The 17,690-nt window shown below is 43.8% G+C and overlaps 2 protein-coding genes across 6 annotated transcripts in view; one reads left to right on the top strand and one right to left on the bottom strand.

Annotated features, from left to right (window-relative positions):
• Nucleotides 1-8,373, bottom strand: part of RECQL5 (RecQ like helicase 5) — a 39,275-nt gene extending 30,902 nt beyond the window's left edge. For 2 of the 4 annotated variants that reach the window (XM_026861143.1, XM_026861144.1), the window contains exons 1-7: nucleotides 8,277-8,373; nucleotides 7,631-7,761; nucleotides 6,256-6,377; nucleotides 3,914-4,432; nucleotides 3,086-3,191; nucleotides 2,525-2,636; nucleotides 155-317 (exon numbers count right to left, since the gene is read on the bottom strand). In XM_026861143.1, coding sequence (XP_026716944.1) covers nucleotides 155-317; nucleotides 2,525-2,636; nucleotides 3,086-3,191; nucleotides 3,914-4,432; nucleotides 6,256-6,377; nucleotides 7,631-7,751 — 1,143 coding nt within the window. In that variant the 5' untranslated portion in view covers nucleotides 7,752-7,761; nucleotides 8,277-8,373. The remainder of the gene's footprint in view (nucleotides 1-154; nucleotides 318-2,524; nucleotides 2,637-3,085; nucleotides 3,192-3,913; nucleotides 4,433-6,255; nucleotides 6,378-7,630; nucleotides 7,762-8,276) is intronic. The other 2 variants (XM_026861142.1, XM_026861145.1) reach the window with 1 other exon arrangement.
• SAP30BP (SAP30 binding protein) overlaps nucleotides 8,367-17,690 on the top strand; it is a 31,088-nt gene continuing 21,764 nt past the window's right edge. Inside the window, exons 1-3 of one of the 2 annotated variants that reach the window (XM_026861147.1) lie at nucleotides 8,367-8,559; nucleotides 8,723-8,832; nucleotides 11,906-11,953. In XM_026861147.1, coding sequence (XP_026716948.1) covers nucleotides 8,382-8,559; nucleotides 8,723-8,832; nucleotides 11,906-11,953 — 336 coding nt within the window. In that variant the 5' untranslated portion in view covers nucleotides 8,367-8,381. The remainder of the gene's footprint in view (nucleotides 8,560-8,722; nucleotides 8,833-11,905; nucleotides 11,954-17,690) is intronic. The other variant, XM_026861148.1, reaches the window with a different exon arrangement.

Raw genomic sequence — 17,690 nt, 5'->3', positions numbered from 1 at the left:
CTGCTGTCCCTTGAAATGGGGCTACAGACAGCTCTAGACCCAGAAAAACTCATTTCATCTTTGAATGTTCAGAGGTCGCTGCAGGCAAGATGCAAACCAGATCAAAGCAAAGGCAACGTATCTAGGCAGGTGGATGCTATTCTGCACATCTTACTTGGATGTTAGAGAGCTCCTTCTTAATCAGGAAGCTGACTTGATCCCGGTCATTCCTTGAGTAATAGAGGCGGCAGCAGGATGGCTTCCCATCTCTCCCAGCTCTGCCAGACTCTTGGTAATATCCAGCCATTGACTTTGCAATATTCCAATGGGCAACAAATCTGCATGCGATAAGACAACAGGAAACATAAGGCTGCACGTTTCACAGGTCACTGCATACATGATTTTGTTTTTTGTGGACATCAACAACAGTAAAAAATAGGGCAGCAAAAGCATAAAAGACAGAGGATTTAGCAGAGCAAGGTATTTTTCACACAGAAGTTTAAGTCATCTTAACACATAAAACACATGGAAAGCGGCGGAGCTATAAGAAAACAAATGCATCTGAACAACACGTGAGCAGGATGTCACTCCAAATGCATGGAAAAGAATGAGCTCATGAATACCCCAAATGTGCATAGATTGTAGGGCTGTGAAAACTGAGAATAAGGACACTGAGGAGTTTGGGAGATTTTACCATAAAATACAGCATTAATAAAAAAGCTCTATTTATTATGTGAAACACAATTTGAACGTTACAGAACGCTTTTTTAAATACTCAATTTTAGAAAAACGCTTCTCTTTGCCAACAAAGGGAAATGGGAAATTCAGTGTCATCAAGGTCACTTGTAGAAGAGGGCATACTTCCTAGCCAGCAAATACGACTGTAGAATCATTACTAAACTTTATGTAATCTCTGAAGGAAGGTTTTCAACACTTCACACTGCAAGACTGCTTTAAACCTGCTTGTACCCGACTATTCAGCGATTCAGCTTATACCTGTGTTGAGAGGATTTTACAGTACAGTAACGCTGCCAATTTTTAAAATACCAGTCTGCTTCAAAACCAGCACGTCCCAGAGGCAGGTATGATGCATATGGGTGTGGCAAAAGATTAAATGACAAAAGCAAGCAAACGCATTTCTTCTAACACAGACACTCCAGGAACAGGTCAGGCAGGAAGCATCAGAGCCCTACACATTTAATACCCATCAGGAAGTTTACTGAAGGAATTGATAAATAATCTCTAGCAAAACTGAATTAGCAGTGAAGAGAGAAACAAATTCTGTCAGAAAAAGACACCTCTGTTTTCCCTTTTGTCCAAAAGAGTCACCTCCAGAACTTGTCAGACCAGATCTTTCTTGATAACATACACATGAAAACTCAGAACTCGGCCAACACAAAGGCTAAGCAGCAGTGCCTTGTTGCCTGAGCTCGGGTATTATGTCCCTTAAACTATTAAAAAACATCCAGTGAAGAGTCATTTTAACTCCATTCCTTGGAAACCAACCATATTACAGGCATATTCCAGCTATATTTCACTCTCAAGCAGCCCTATACATTTGTTATTCTTTGCCTTTTTTAATGACTACTGTACTAACAGAGCAGCATGGTTTCAGCAGGTCATTAACTCCTGCTACTATCCCAGGAGACTTCTCATTTCTGTTGGGCAACATGCATCAAGCATGTCATAGTCTGTCATTGCTCTGGGATGCTGCGCTCTGGCAGCACAGTGGCACAGACAGGATGGCTGAGTTGTGAACTGATGTGATTGTCTCAGTGATGTCCTGCCCCTCTCCCACAGTGTTCAGAGCAATTGCTTTATGTGGATTTTGGAGTAAAGATTAGGTCTGTGGGGGATGTTGTGTGACCTGCACTTGAGTTACCCTCTACTGAGTGATCACAGCTCATGATACTAACCCCGCACAGCTATACTGCAGTGCAGGAATTCTAACACAGAGCAATTACAGTGACAGTTAGAAGTCCCAGAGGAATGGCAATTGAAAACACGTGCAAAGTTTCTGTCCTTGGACTAGAGCTTCATTTTTTATATGGTTATTGCCATTTGTGAATACTATTTTTTCCCCACTGCATTGCAAAAGGAGATCTAAAAAAAGCTGGCTCTGACTATTTTAGTAGAGGGTGTATGAATTATTTTAGGTGCAGATTTTCTTCCCACTGCTTTTTAACAGCAACTATTCCACTAAGAGAAGTGAAAGGGACAGCTGTGACTGCATCGAGATGGCTCTTTTTGAAACCCTGGAGGGTGTGGCAAAAAACAAGCATTCCTCCAATTTTCTTGGTTTTCAAGATAACTGGCAGAGAGTAGCTCTGGTACCTTGTTTTTAATTTCTTTACAAAACCCTTCCAGGTTTGTTTCTGCTGCTTCTAAGATTAAAAAAAAAATCTCAGCTCTGTTTTTGTGGGTTTTAGCAAGTGTTCATCAGGCATTTTAGTGAGATATATCAGGTAACAGAGAGACTGAGGCTTTCCCTTCCCACTGCTCAGGTTTCAGGCTCTGGTGGTGCACAACACAGCCTCACACACACCTGACGTTTGCTTTGTCTACTCCCATTCCAAAACTGATGGTTGCAACAATAACTGGAATCTTCTCCTCCATCCATTCATTCTGGATTGAAGTCCTATCAGCTGCCTTGAGTCCTAGGAAGGGAAAAAGAGGGAAGAAAACAACAACAACAAAAAAAAGAGACAAGAGGATTCCTCTCCACCTCCATGCACTCACTGTGAGCTAAGCCTTCACTAAAACAAACATGTACATATTCCTCTTCATCCATGCTTAAACTGGCCTGCAATCAAGCAGAAGTCAGCAGCAGCTGAATTCCAAAGAGAAAAATTCAGATCCCTCCTGGGATAAAAGCAGTTGTTACATTTAGACCATTCAAGTTCCAACAAAACCAACAGTTCTGGAGCAAAGCAAATGCCATTCTGTTGAAGGCCCTGCATTTACCTCACAGACCTGATGCATCAGCATCAGACACATTGCAGACCATGCTAAGAAACCTGTTCTCTAGGTAGCCCCAACCCAGGTCTTAAAGGTGGTCAGATCAGTTCTACCAGCTACTGAGAGGTGCAGGTGCAGCTTCCAATACCTGCGTGATAGGCCTTGGCTTTCACTCCTCGGTAGCTCAATTCAATAGCCAGCTGGTCACACACATCCCTCATCCTGCAGTACACAATGCCACAACCGGAGTACACCTGGACGGACAGGAGAGAAAGTCCATGAGACTGTCTGAAGCCAATCAAAAAAGCTGTAGTCAGTGTGGTGAAGACAGGAGGGGTGCCTAAAGCTCATCTCTTCTCCAAGCTGACTCCCCAGCAACTGAAAGATACTGCTGCAGCACAAATCAGCCATAAAGAGAGTTCCCTTACAAGTCCTACAAGGCCTAACATCAACCAAATATGGTCACCCAATCCTCTCCCAGTGAGCATGAGGCAAGAAGTAGTCTCCCTCCATCTTACAGATAAACTCGGGTGCAGAGGCTATCACCAAGTTGCTGAGAGTTATTTTGGGAATATCAAGAGCAGGAAATTCAACACAACACTGCAAATGCTTCGAGTCACCCTTGCCACACTAGAAGGGCAGAACACAATCAAACATAGAATGATCACCTGAGACATGGCAAACCAAGACAGAAAGGCTAATTGCGTATTCCTAACCCATCTTCTTTCAGACCAACCCCTTTCTGAGGCCACCTCTGCAAGGAACACACCTTCACATTCTAGCTAATTTAGAGGAACTAAAAAACATACGTGAGAACTGTGAGGAACTTAAAAAATATATGTGAGCACCTTCCTTTCAGGGACCTCCTCCTTCCCTGCCACAGACCTGTTGGGGCCATACTAACCACTACAAGGTCAGTGACCATTAAGGTAGATTTTATTCAAGTTTAGCCTTCTTCCCCAAATGTAAAACCTACCCCAGTGGTGTTCTTCACTTCAAGTGCCTTCAGACAGAAATCCTTCAAGTTGGTGTATGGATCAGTCAAGAGCTCTTTGAACTGCACATCATAGAACAAATTAGATCTGAAGCAAGGAGTCTTAAATGTGGAAAGTGGCTGCTTTAGTTTAAGCGCTGCCACAATGTCCTCCTGGACCTGCCTGGTGGCAGTGGCAGTCAAGGCAACACAAGGTGTATTGGGTATGCGAGTGCGCAAGGTGCCCAGCCGCAGGTAGTCAGGTCGGAAATCGTGTCCCCACTGGGAGACGCAGTGCGCTTCGTCGATTATCAGGTAGGACAAGAGGTTTCGGGACACCAGAGAGTTCAGTGTAGGTTGGAAGGAAGAGGCGGCCGCCATCTCTGGGGTGATGTACAGGAGCTTTACTTGGGGCTTCTCACTTGCTAAGTCAGCCAGGATAGTCTTCTTTTCCTGGGCAGAAAGCTTGGAGTTCAGGGAGCAGGCTTTGATCTTCAGAGCTAGCAAGTGATCCACTTGATCCTAGAGTAAATACAAAATTAAAATTAAACAAAAAGCAAATGGATATAAAGAAGGTCACCATCACCAAGAAAGATTACTAGGGAGATCCAGGTGAGGCCCCAACTTCCACCTCCGGGATCGAGTCTCAGGACAACATCCACCTACAGTCTGCATATTTAGAACTTCAACTCTACAAGCCTTTATCTTCAGCTGTGAGCATATCTGTCCAGCTCTAACATCCACCTGCATTTTTGTGCATTTATTCACTTTAAGACAGTCTTTTTGCTGCTAGGGAACACTGGCAGGGATCTGTGCAAAATAACTCATGATAGCCACAGTGAGCTGAAACAAGCCACCGACGTGTTTCACGATTTACACTATCAAGTTGTCACAGATGGAAAACGAACACCACCACCCTACAATAAGAGAGTGGATTTCATTCCGAAACAGCTAAAGAATGTTACAAACACAGCTGAGACAGGACAAAATACAAGAATCATGCAAATCACCACTGCAACAGAACCAAGTCTGGATGAGAATCATGCCCTGAAATCCAACAAGAAAACATAGCATCACATCCAGATACATCCAGATGAACCCTGGGCGTAACAATTCACCTCCCTGTCCCTACACTGAGCTGTTCACTTGCACCTGACTAGCATGTAACATTTCAGAAGATATGAGTAGTCCTGAAAAAAGGATATCTCATTATTTCACTCAATAACTGGTTTCAGCGATTAATTTAATATCCACCATTTTTTGTTCACAAAGTCAACTCTCAGCCTTCCCTATAATAAATTACACAGACTAAGCTCTTGAGGTTTGGCTGCACTGAAATACAACATGATCATTGCAGGCAGAGCCACCCCAGCTCAGGACTTGATGAGAAGACCTCTGAAGGTTCGCTCCAGCTCTGTTCTCTAAGACTCACTGAGCCCTTCTCAACATATTTGTCACTCTGACACATTCTGTTTCCCTCACAAATCTTACAGTGTTAAGTTTTTTAACCTCCGTTTCACTAATAAAATATTTCCTGGAGCTTAACTAGAAATCCTCTCACTTGGAACAAACTCTATTTATAACACCTTTCTGAGATGTATTACCAAGCCTGCTCTTAATTCTTAAAATGTATTACATTAAGACTGGAAAAGTAGTTAAAAAAAACAAACCACAAAAACCAAGCCAGCAGCCTATAACACCAGATATCATGCAATGTTAGATGCTTTATGGAAGTCTAAGCATGGTACGGCTGCTTTTACAGAGAGGTGTTTCTTCCAACAGGTGATGAAATAGTAGAAAAGGCAAATTAGCGGAAAAAAAATGTCTCACAGGTGAAAGTGCTCAAGGAGCAGCTCTGCTACAGCAGCTTCTTCCCATGACAAAAAGACTGACCACAACAAAAAGCATTTCAATGCAGAACAAATCGTGCCTTCAGAGGCAACTTCATCATTTCCAGAGTTATTACTTTACAGGTAAAGTGGCAGTTTTCTTCTGGGGAAAGATCCACTTTGGTCCATTTGAGGTACTTTGCTGCTTCTGTATAGCACACTGGAGGTAAAAGACAACTGGAGAAAATGGAGAAAGGCTCAATTAAAAAACCTACCAGGTTATTATTAACCTCCTTTGAGAGAACTGCATACCAGAGCTAAGCTGCTCTGCAGCCAAGTTGCAGTCTCTTTGCCTATCACCAGGGTAAGGAAAACACACTGAGACATGAAGATGGGAATCCAGAGGCAGGCCAACAGCAGAGACTCATGGGCAGAAAGACAAGAGGCAGCTGTGCCTCTAATGTCTCCCGACCCCCTTCACTGACTGCTTTTCCAGAGCTAACAGGAGACAGTTACCTGAATCAGTGCAATCAGAGGTGAAATGACAATGGTGATGCCCACTGCCAGAACTGCAGGAAGCTGGTAGCACAAGGATTTCCCTGCCCCTGTGGGCATGCATACAAAGACATCCTTCTCGCCTGCAAAGACAACAGAAGAAAGCTCAAGGCTCCTGAGTGGTGGTGAGTTCCCAGGGCTCTGACTGGAAGGGTGGGCAGCAAGGCTTGTAATCTGTGAGAAACAGCATACGTGTGCACATACGGTGTGGCATACCAACAAAAGACACTTCATTTTAGGTTCTCAAAGCATGGCCATACTTTGCATGCCTGCAATAGTTTCCCTCTAAGAATCTCTGATTGCTTTGTAAACATTCAGAAACAACCTTACAAAAGTACCAGAAGATACACAGAAACCAAGATAAAGAGAAGTTAAACAAGTTATTCATGTTAATTCTCTTCCAGACAAGCTGCTTTCACTCATCTTACAGATCTCCAGTTACCAAATTACCACCCCCATGACAGATCTTTACCACATCCTCTTAGAGCTTATCCCAGAAACCGTACCTCCTAAGAAATAAGGGTTGGAAATTCCAACCACATAGATCATATCACGCAGTTAGGAACTGTCACTGCGCTAAGCAGTATCCACTTCACATCAGGGAGATGGCAGTGTGTGCAATGTTAACAGAGGCACCCTGCTGACAGAACACTGCTTTTGGCCACGCTGTTGTCCATAGCATGTCTACACAGCTGCTGGTGACAGATGAAAACTGTAACTCTATCCTCAGTGCTAAGTTTGACACTGTTCTGACTCATATTGTGAGACCTGCCAGGGGATCTGGCGGTTGGCAGCTTGTATGTGTGAACTGCCTGTGCAACCAACAGCGGTATGCTGGGGGATACCTTAACACCAGCTAAATCATGTTTTTGGTAATGTCCACATGATTCAGAGAACAGATGTAAACACTGGCACGAGATCAAGTCTTCTACTGGTATAATCTCTAACACAAGAACAAGTTTACTCTGAAAATGTATAAATGCAAATGCTTTTGACCTCACCTGACCATAAACATGCTGGCAGATGTCTCCAGAGGAGATATGAACAATATTACATTTTAACTTCCTATTTCCTAGTTGATGCGATGGTGGTGCTACAAAACTAATGCAAAGGAGAACAGGCAGAGCAAAGCCGTGCTCAGAGAGCTCGTGTGCAGCACATGCTCATGCTCCTCAAATAATCTCGGAGCAGAGGCAGCCTAGGGGGGCCAGGTGGTCCTGTCTAGTGCAGGTGATGCGTCTCCTCTAAACAGATGCAATACCAGCTCCTGCAGTACCACCTCACAGGAAGATGGAAAACCCAACACATTTCACATCTTCCCGATGCTGAGCCTCACCTCTTGCCACAGTCATGGTCGCACTTTCCTGCAGGGAAGTCTTGAAGGACTCAAACCCGAAGACTTTTCGCAGTGTTTTCCGGACCCTGCCTTCCAGGCCCGGGGGAGCCTCGCCGCTCATCTCAGAGAAGCTGCAAACAGCGACAGTAACTGATGCTAAACCTGAACGCCACCGCCCTCCTCTAGCTGAGGCCTGCCCCATCTCATTGGCACCTGGGCAACCTCCCCCATGGCTGCCCTGCCATGCTCCCCCCTTTGCTTAGTCACCCCCCCTCCCCCGAGGATGCTATCCAGGTCCCCTCACTGCAGAAGAGCCCAGTATCGCTTATTGTAGAGCAGATCCTGAGGCCTCCCCATGGGGCACAGGCTGGGCATGGCTGGGGTCTGAGGGTGGCCACAGCGGTGGGGGCACCTCGCTGTCCCCCAAAGCCCCCACACCCCGTCATGGGGAAGGGGTGGGGGGAAGGTGGGGACCTTCGCGCCCACCCCCCTCTGCCCAGGCGGGCTGTATCCTCCCGCCTGTCACGTCATATCGCGTCCTGCCCGTGCTGCCGTGGCGCCGCGCGATGACGTCAAAAGCAGCGCTTAAAGAGCCCGCCCCCACTATAAATAGGCCGCGCACCTCCTCGCCCTCCGCCAGACAAACCCAGCTCCGCCTCGCTGGCGGTTTTTATCCCGTCGCAGCGTGCGGACGCCGAAGCTGTCCCGGTTTAACGTAAGCGCGTTAAGGCAGAGGGCGGGCGGCGTTGTTATGGCGACTGCGCTGCGCGCGTCATCTCCGTGTGCCGGAAGCCCGCCGCGGCGGAGGCGGAAGATGGCGGCGGCCAAGCGGAGCGTTCTTTCCTCGTTGGCGGTTTATGCTGAGGATTCGGACCCGGAGTCGGACAGCGAGGCCGGGACGGCGGGAAGCGATGGGGGAGCAGCTACGGGTGAGGGCAGGGAGTGGGCCGGGGAAGGCGGTGGACTGGGACGGGCCGTGTGGGGGCAGCCAGGAGCTCGCCCCGGTCCGCCGCCTTTCCCTGCGTGAGGGGAAGGCCCTGCTTTTTGCCACCGTCCTTGTCCTCATGGTTTTCCTTTTTTCTTTCTCCTTAGGAGAGAAAGGAGGCCTAGTTTCAGTTGGGTACGGAGAAGACGACTTCACCCGCTTGGATGGAGACGAGGACGGGTATGAAGAAGAGGATGATGAGAACAGCAGGCAGTCAGTAAGTACCTCTCTGCTCTGAGAGCTTGCCCTGGCCCCTTTCATACGTTGCAGAGGCTTTTCGCTCTCCGAAGAAAGCCCCTGAGCATCAAACTGTGATGGAACCCAGAATATCAGACTCCTAGTGTGGGTTTCAGTGCTCTCCAAATACTTAGTGTTTGTTTTGTTTTCACGTAGAAAGCATTTGCCTTGAAACGCATCAGCAGCTTGGCACAGCTCGTGTTGTTTGTTACTAACTGTGTTGATGCCGGTTTTGACTCTTCTATGGGAAAAAGGCTGATAAAAGTTAACAGCCACACTAAAGGAAAAATATTTTTTAAGCATGGTTGACTTGTATGAGAACTTTGTAAAAAGAACACACTGTTGTGTGGTCAGGTGTAGGATTGAATAAAGTTCTGTGATGTCTTAAATAATTCTTTTGTGTATAACTCAACCCACTCACTACATCAGGTTACCTTGATGTAACAGTGTCCTGTCTGGGCGTGAGTGGCTTTTGTTTGTCATAGGTGCATGGCATGTGTATAACATCACCTGAAAATCGAGATAATTGTTGCATTGTGAGACAGGGCATGTAGCTCAGTGCTATGAGTGCAGCTGTAATAAACTAAGGATATGTAGTTCTGTCGTGTCTGTAAGAGCAAAACAGTGAGTTTTAGGGGAGTGGGAAGGGAGATTTTGATCTCTTTCTTTCTCATCAACTTTTTGCTGACCACTACATTAAGAATACATTATCTTGTCCTTGTTCTAGTGTTTTGATTACACAGTAGAGGAAAGAAATAGAGCTAAGTTACTATAACTTTTCCTCATTAAAGTCTACTTTGTGTGCATTAGATCAGTCTGTTATGAAACACTCACTGTTTCTGCTGTCTGTTTTCCTGAGTAGCAGACAAGAAATTTGTCTCCTGTTCTTGCTTCTGTTCTGTCACTGACTGGAGAAGGTGCAAGCAATAGCCTTCAGGGTCTGCTCCTGGTCTCTGGCTAAGCAAACTAATGATGCTTCTTTATTGCTTCACTGATTCTTATTTTCATATCCTAAACTCTAGACCCTCCTTCAACAAGATCTATTTAATTTGAAGAAAGCAGTAGGTGTGAGCCAGATGCTTGTCAAGATTATCTGTGCGTAGTTTGCGTTGACAAATGGGCAGTTAAATGGAGTAGCCTTTATTACATGCACAATTTTCAGTGCAGATTGCAGCTGTCCATGGTCTGGGAGGTACAACTTGCTGTCAGATGATGGCAATTGATAAAGTCACTGGTATCAGCCAGTAGGTCTTGTCTATATTTGCAGTTACTGTGCAGACCTGTGCAAGTTACACAGGGTGCCTCCTCTCCAGTCTTGTTGCAGGACAGCAGTGCTTGGTTTTTGTGTTTTGACCAGAATTAAGAGCTACCTTGGTATCGCTTGTGCTAGTAGCTTATTGGTAATGAGTTGTCTTTAGAAAGCAGTATGAGTTGGACTCAGGCTCTCCTGGGCTTTTATCTAAACAAGTCTGTGCTGATATTATCTACCTTAACAGTGACTGTAAAACCTGTTTTTTAAAAGGCAGTTCTCAATAATGCTTCTTGTTTGTTGTTATTGTTTCTGAGATGTCCCCTGTTAGGTTAGGAGATTTTTTTGGGAGCTGTTTCAGTTACCTGTCTGTAACATGAATTATTCAACATGTTGTTTTGTTGAAAAGTACTTTTATCTTTATAGATGGGACTGTGGAGGGAAGAGGAATCTCATTTGTGACAAACACCAAGTTACTTGTTACTGTAGTTCTTTTCTAGTTACAAACTTACTGTTATTAAACTTTGACAGTTAAGACTGAAATATTGGCATACATGCATGTTTCGGAAAGGTAAGCTGGAGAGTAGCTGAAGTGAGTGAAGAGTTTGATGTCTTGCTTCTGTAGGATATGCATGTTAATTCAAGAAATTAAAATTTACTGACATTATTGTGTGGTCATTCTCTAGCTTACCTTGCCAGATCTTGCTCGTGTGCTAATACTCAGAGATGGGCGTTTCGTGATGAACTCTTCTTTTTGGCTGCATGTTATCATCTCACTACTTTTTTGTTTTTCTTTTTGAAGCTGAAACACCAAGTTCTTGTTTTGGGGACAAAGTTGAAATTTGTGGTGAAGTTTGGAGGAAAAACCATTCTGCTGAGTTGTGTGAGCATGAAAAACATTTTCTGCTCCTCAAACTTGTTTTGAATCCAGAGTATGTATTTATGTCTAGAGACATAGGTAACTCTAGGATCCCCAGTGAAGTAGCTCATAGGGCAGTAGAAGGGCAGGCTTACCTGCCAGTTCAGGCCAAAGCTGGAGTTTACTTCTCAGGAAGTGTAGAATTTTACACAAGGCTGAGTTCAGTATTTTAAGCTGTCAGAGTAGAAATTTGTCCAGTTCTTTGGTTTATTTCTGGGTAGAAATAAAAACTGAATGGAGTCTGTTAACTAAAACAGTGAAATTTGTCAGTGGTTCCCTTCTGTGCAAGCTCATGTCACCTGCAAACGATGCTATGACAGCACTACACAACTAAGAAAGATGCGGTGTCAGCTGGCATCACCGGATCTTTGGAACTTGGTGCTAGGCCAGACCCTCACCAAGCCTGCATGTTGGGTTGGATGGCAGGCCAACTTGTGTGTCCTGTGTGTGTTGCTGATGTATGCCTGGGAGTATAATAGGTCTTGCAAATGCTGCTTTTTCTGTGAGTACGGCTAAACGGGGGGCGAAGGCAAAAAGCCCCCAGGCCAGCTGGAAGGGACAGAATATCAAATGGCAAATGCTTTTTTTCTCAGCTCTGTTGCTGCTTATTGTCTAGTTCTGAGCATTCAGGAGCTGCATGCGTTTTGCGGAGAACATCTGCTACTGAGTGATGCTTTTGCCTAACAAAAAAAAAATCCCAAACAAACACTTCTTTCCCTGACTGTAGGACCTGTTTTCTGGTCATGAGTGGGTGGGGCAAAACTAACTTGTGTGGAAAGGGTCTTGGACTACTGCTGGGCTGCAGAATGCAAGCCCTTTGCTGTAAGTGCAGTTACTTGCCAAGCCTGCTCTTTAAGCTTAATCCTGTAAATTCTTGTCTTGTAGGAAGATGACGATTCAGAGACTGAAAAACCTGAGGCTGGTGACCTAAAGGTATTTGGAAGTGTGGTATGGTGGTGGGGGGGAAGTTCAGTATGAGAGAAATAAGTCTTAACAGCATGGCTTGGTGTTCGTTTGTGATCTTCCGTAGCTAGTTTGATACTTTCCTTTTTGTAGCTGTAATGTGTTTTTTGACTTTAGTTCTGGCTTCTGCCAAAGGTAATTAACCAGTTAGGTTACAGGCTGAGTCACGATCAAGACCTGCTTTCGTGAACTTAGTGCATTAAATCTAATGCACTTGTGCATTAGATCTGAGGTAGGTTTTCTGACAGCATCTGACAGCTCTGGGAGATGTAGTATTCAGTACAGAATTCTCTTATGACCAGTATTAGTTGGAATACTTTCTTCATTTAGAACAACTTAATAAATAAATGATCTTATGCTCCTAGAGGTCATGAAATGTGTCAGAATCAGTTCAGTCATCTCCATCTCTCTTTCTGTCCTTTTGAGTGAGATGTTTTTATAAAGATTTTATTTAAAATTTTAAAAATGTAATAAGATCCTTAGATGATAGCTATCATAAATAGTTGAAGTCATCTTTGTCTTGGGATTACATCTTGTTTCTGCTGAACAACAGATGTTTAACAGCCCACAGGAACATACATCAGTCTAAAAGCTGTAAAACAGAGAAAAGACCAAATGCATTTGAAACTTTATAGAGAATTGAACTCAAATTTCTATGCTAGTTCAGTCCCCTGTATAATATAATCAATCTTGTGGGATATCAAGTGAATGACAATTTCAAGGGCCTTTATTTTATCCAGTAGCTTCCTCAAGGGTGCAGATGGTCATGAAACTCTGCGAAAGAAACCAGAGGACTGTGCTGCAAACAGATACTGTAGAGTGTTCCAATTAGCATAGGACTTTGATAGGACAAAATGAAGGTAAATGAATGTGTTTAGCTATTCTACTTAAATGAGTTTTATAGCAGCACCTTCCAGCATCCACAATATTTTTATGGGTTTATAGTGATACACGGTTGAAAATCTTGGCAGCTGTACTGCAACTGAAGTCTCTTGTATCAGTGTGTGAAATATCATTAATGCCTCTGACATACAGGTAGGAGGCATGTGGAAACACAGTGTATTGTCTCCTTTCCTTGTCACAAGAAAAATAAATTACCTCTTTTTTTGGAAGAGAAGAAAAGGTAATCTTTCATTCTTACTTTTTTCTACTTCTGAATTTTTGCTGTGTGCCTGGTAAGCGTGCCAGCAAGATGTTTCTGTAAAAGCTATAGGATTCAAATGTGTACAATAAAAGAATATATGGGTTTTCCTTAAGAGAAATTTGGTGTACATTACCACAGCCTCTGTAGTAGGACCCTGTTCCAATTTTATGCATTTGTTTCCTCTAAAAGGGCTCTAGTACTTCAGAGCAGTGAAGAGATCTGGCAAAGAGAAAGAACAAAATCAGACTAGAGCAGCTCTTGTCTGAGTAATGATGCATTGCAGAAATCTTACCACTTCTTTAATATGTTGCTGATGTTTCACGTTGGCTTGTTTAAAAAGCCCCTTGATTTCAGTGATTACTAAGTGCTACAGTCCAAGTGTATTTTGCCTTTCTGAAGAAGAGCTACCCACGGCCATGGGTCTGTGTTTCAGTTTCAGTAGGGAAGTGAGCAACACTGAATGTATTAAAAGCACTTGGTACCTTTGGTACACTCTGCAGTAGCAAAGCCACAAGAACTGAAAATGTAAATTAAAGGAAAACTTAAAAAAATAAAAAAAGAAAGGTAACATGTAATTCCTGCCATCCTAGCATGACATGAAAGGTGAGGATTTGAGAGGATTAGAAGGGAGGTAAATCTGAACTTCAGCAGTTTCAGACTTCCATGTCATCCTTAATAGATGTCTTCATCCATAAGTGAAAAAGGCAATAACTTCCTCTGGGCTTTTGGGGGTGTTATTTTAATTTTAGCTAAATAGCCAGCTGGCACATGGGGGAGAGGTAGAAGCACACCTTTGCTGCGCAGCTCACTGCAAGGCAGCCCCGTGCTGTGCTGGTAATAGAGCAGGCATGCTGCCCTGTGATATTCTGTGGGGCACCGAGGGACCTGCACTAGCCATGCTGTTAAGAAATTCACTTGGGATTTGGGGAGATGGAACATCATTGTAAATGTAGTTTCGCTTGGAGCAGTTGCAAGTATTTCCTATCCCCCTTTTCCACCAAGTGGCAGTGTTCACCTCGTTCTTGTTCATTGCTTTGAGCTTGCGATATCTCTGACAACTAGTAAGAGTTGTAGACACTGTAAGTCCAAAGTGCAGCAAAAAGTGAGGCACTTGTGTTAGCAAGTTATAATCTTTCAGATAACTTTGTTTTGTTTTGTCCCAGCTGAGTGCTGTAGTTGTTCTTGCTCTAGCAGTTTCATTGTAAGACATCCCAGACCTGGAAACATGTTTAAACAGGTATAACAGGCTGTGAGATAGATAGATAGATAGATAGATAGATAGATAGATAGATAGATAGATAGATAGATAGATAGATAGATAGATAGATAGATAGATAGATATACACACACGTTTATACATGGCTGGGACATTTCCAGGGTCTGAATCTGACTGTATGCAGGAAGTAGATCCTTTAAAATGCATGAATGAGAAAACCATTGCAATTCATTGGTTAATTTTAGTCATTTCAAGCCCTAAATATAATTTCAACATAGTTTTCTGGTGTTTTGCCTCTTTGTATGTATAGCAAGTGAACTACTTTGAGATTATATCTTGAATAATTGACCAGGACACTTGAGCCAGGTTGTGTGGAGGAGGAGTTTCTTTATTGTGGGTGCATGCTGTGATTTTTGCCTCATTCTGCACATGGTAGTACCAGATGCAAAACATCCAGAAGGTTCAGTTGGTGTCAGTTGTGGGTGTACACTGAGGAGACTCAAAGCGGGGAATGATGTAAAAACTGTCTGATACAGTGATGGGGGGAGTGGAATCTGGAGCCTGCCTCAAATAGTCCCACTGGGGAGATATTTCTCTACCCCACCTACAGCATTTATATTTATCTTAGGTTTTTATCTTGATTCCAGGGAGTGTGCCCTTGTTGACCCTCATGAAGGTGCATCTGTCTGTGCAGCCCTTGTTCCTCACTAGAGGTGGAGTCAGTATAAAGGGCTGGAAGGGACTGCAGTTTTCCTGTGTTTTTTCTGCTCAGTAGCAAGTCACAATAAGCTGTTCAAGTTCAAACACCATGATATCAAACTGTTGTTTTCTGTCTACCCTCAGAGAGATAGGTGGACACTTTCTATACACCTGTTTCGGGGAAAGGGTGTGCTGGCAGTAGGAGAATATTTAAGCTTCATCAGTCATCTGAAAGCATTTTTCCAGAGCAGACTTCTGGCCCATGGTATTCTCTGTTACTGAGCACCTGTGAACCAGTTCTGAACACTGTGTGCTTGCAGCACAAAGCAGATCCTCCTCTTTAAGTAGCAAAGTCAGATACGTCATATCCTGCAACTGTGTTTTTGAAGTGGTTGAGGCACTTGTGGAAAACTGGATATTCAAATCTAGGTTAAAGTAATTGCGCTTTGAAATTTCACTCTGGATGGACATGCTGAGACTCTGGAACAGGACATGTTTGTTAATGACCAGCATCACTTCAGGGGTCCCCGCTTTTAAGTAGGTAGTCACCAATTGTAAACAAGCATCTGACTTACAAGAACTTCAGAAACAAAGCCTTCTGCTTAGAAAAGTGGTCAACAGAAGCAGCTGGCAAAAGGTGTTTTAAAAAAAAATGGAATCCCACAACCTGGATGGGTTCTTTGTGTCCTTTCCTAAGATGATGGTGCCATGGGTACAAAATGAAGGATGTTGTGGAAATGAGTCTGAAATTTGGTGTTCTGCTGGCAGTGTTGGTTTGGTATAATGAGGGTTAACGGGTTGTGTAGTGAGTTCGAGTTGCTTGGGCTCTTGCCAGCAGCTGGCTATAGTTACAGTCTTGATGCAGTAACAAGATACAAAGCCTTCAGAGCCTCACTAAATGGACCAGCCCTGCAGGAAGAAGGAAAATGAAGTTTAAATCAAATCCTGACCTTGCACTGCAAGTCTCACCTGAGGGTTCTGTACTTCACATTGTAGGGCTGGATGAAGCACAGGTTGCAAGGACAGAGCCCAGCCCTGCAGCCTCCCTCACTGGAGTTTTCACAGGGGGAAATCATTAACTCTTGAGCCTTGATTGTGGTATCAGGACTAGCCAGTGCAGGAAAGGGGATAAATATTGCCACTCCCTTGGCAAGTGAGTGCCTGACACATGGCAACAGTTTTTCAAAGCAGGTGGCTACTTTGATGTTTTCCTTTTCTGGTTTTAAGGGTCCCCTCTGCATCCTTGTGGCATTGTTATGTTTAGCTTTTATTGATCCAGCATACCTGTAAAGTAATTTTACTGTGTTATGATGTGTAGGTGTATACTAATACTTAAGAGACTTTTGATTGCAATGTTTATCTTGCCTGCCCATTAACATGCTTGTTTAAATGCCAAAATTATCTTGATTTTAAGTAAAAGCGCTAAGTACTAAGAACCAGTAAATGGGGGTGGGGTGGGGTGGTGGTGGTGGTGTAGTAATGTAATCCCTGTAATAACTCTTATTTTGATAAGGCATATTAATTTTTCTGAATTCAAGATACATTCATCAAGCCAGATTCTCAAAAGGTGCCTGAACCTACTCAGTAACTTTCACTTCAAGTTATAACTCTTTTGCTCCAAAGAAGGGCAGAAAGCGTATTTGGGAAAAGTTGTATCGTTAAAGCACTGCTGTTCTATTTAGGTATTCCACAGGAAGCTGTACAGAAGGAGCTGCCATTACTAAGTGTTAGAAAATAATTTGAATCTTTTACTTTGGTAGTGGCAAATTATGAAGGTTGCTTAGGAAATACCAGTGCTTTGAGTTGTTGAGAGGTAGTCTTAAAAATTCTTAGATGTGTTATAGATCGTATAACTGAAGAACACATATTAAAACAGCTGTTCCACCCAAAACCAGTGCACGCTGCCATGGCTGAAGTGGCTGCGTATCAGTCTAATTGCAGTGACTGGATTTGGTAGGATATGACTGGTTTGTAAAGCTGTTAGACAAAGGCACTCCCACTGTCTCATCCGAAACAAAAAAAAAAATCTCATGTTCTTCTTTTTCTGCCCCTCCCCCCCTCCCAGCTTTTTGGTGCTATCTGGGTTAGTACTGGCCTTTGATGGGCAGAACTGGCAAAAGAGCAGCTGTATTTAAAAAATGGCCTTGTTTTATGCATGGCTGTGCTGCGTTCCTCTTTGTAAGTACTTTCAACGTGTGAACTGTGCAGTTTCCAGGGCTGGGGTTAAGGTTAGATGTCCCACGGGATTTTCCCACTCCCTCCGAGGCCTGTGAGCACAGCCTGAAGGTGCCAGTGATAAGCGCTGCCATCTCGGATTCATCTCTTTTAGTTTTCTAGCTTCCTTTTAATATAATTGTGTAAAATGCTGTCTGCGCTTCCAGCTGCATATTTTCCCCTCGTTTTAGGTTTGGCACACAGTTTGCTCTGCTGAGGGAACCGGTGAGTTTGGCACCTTTAGCAGCCAGCATTACATGCAGAGAGCCTTTAGGGGGAGTGGAGTGAACTCCGTTCCTAATGCTGTTTGTTCCCCACGCTATGAGTGAGTTCTCAGACATTAAAACAGCTGATACCTGGTTCCCGTTTTTAACCAGGTGCTTGACCTATTGCCAGAGTGTATCAGCAGCAGTTAAACAATATTGCGTGCAGGA

This window comes from Athene cunicularia (genome assembly GCF_003259725.1).
Source record: "Athene cunicularia isolate RWA chromosome 18 unlocalized genomic scaffold, athCun1 chr18_part1, whole genome shotgun sequence".
NCBI lineage: Eukaryota > Metazoa > Chordata > Aves > Strigiformes > Strigidae > Athene > Athene cunicularia.
Note: the sequence above shows the minus strand (reverse complement) of the source record. Positions and strands in the feature narration are given on the sequence as shown.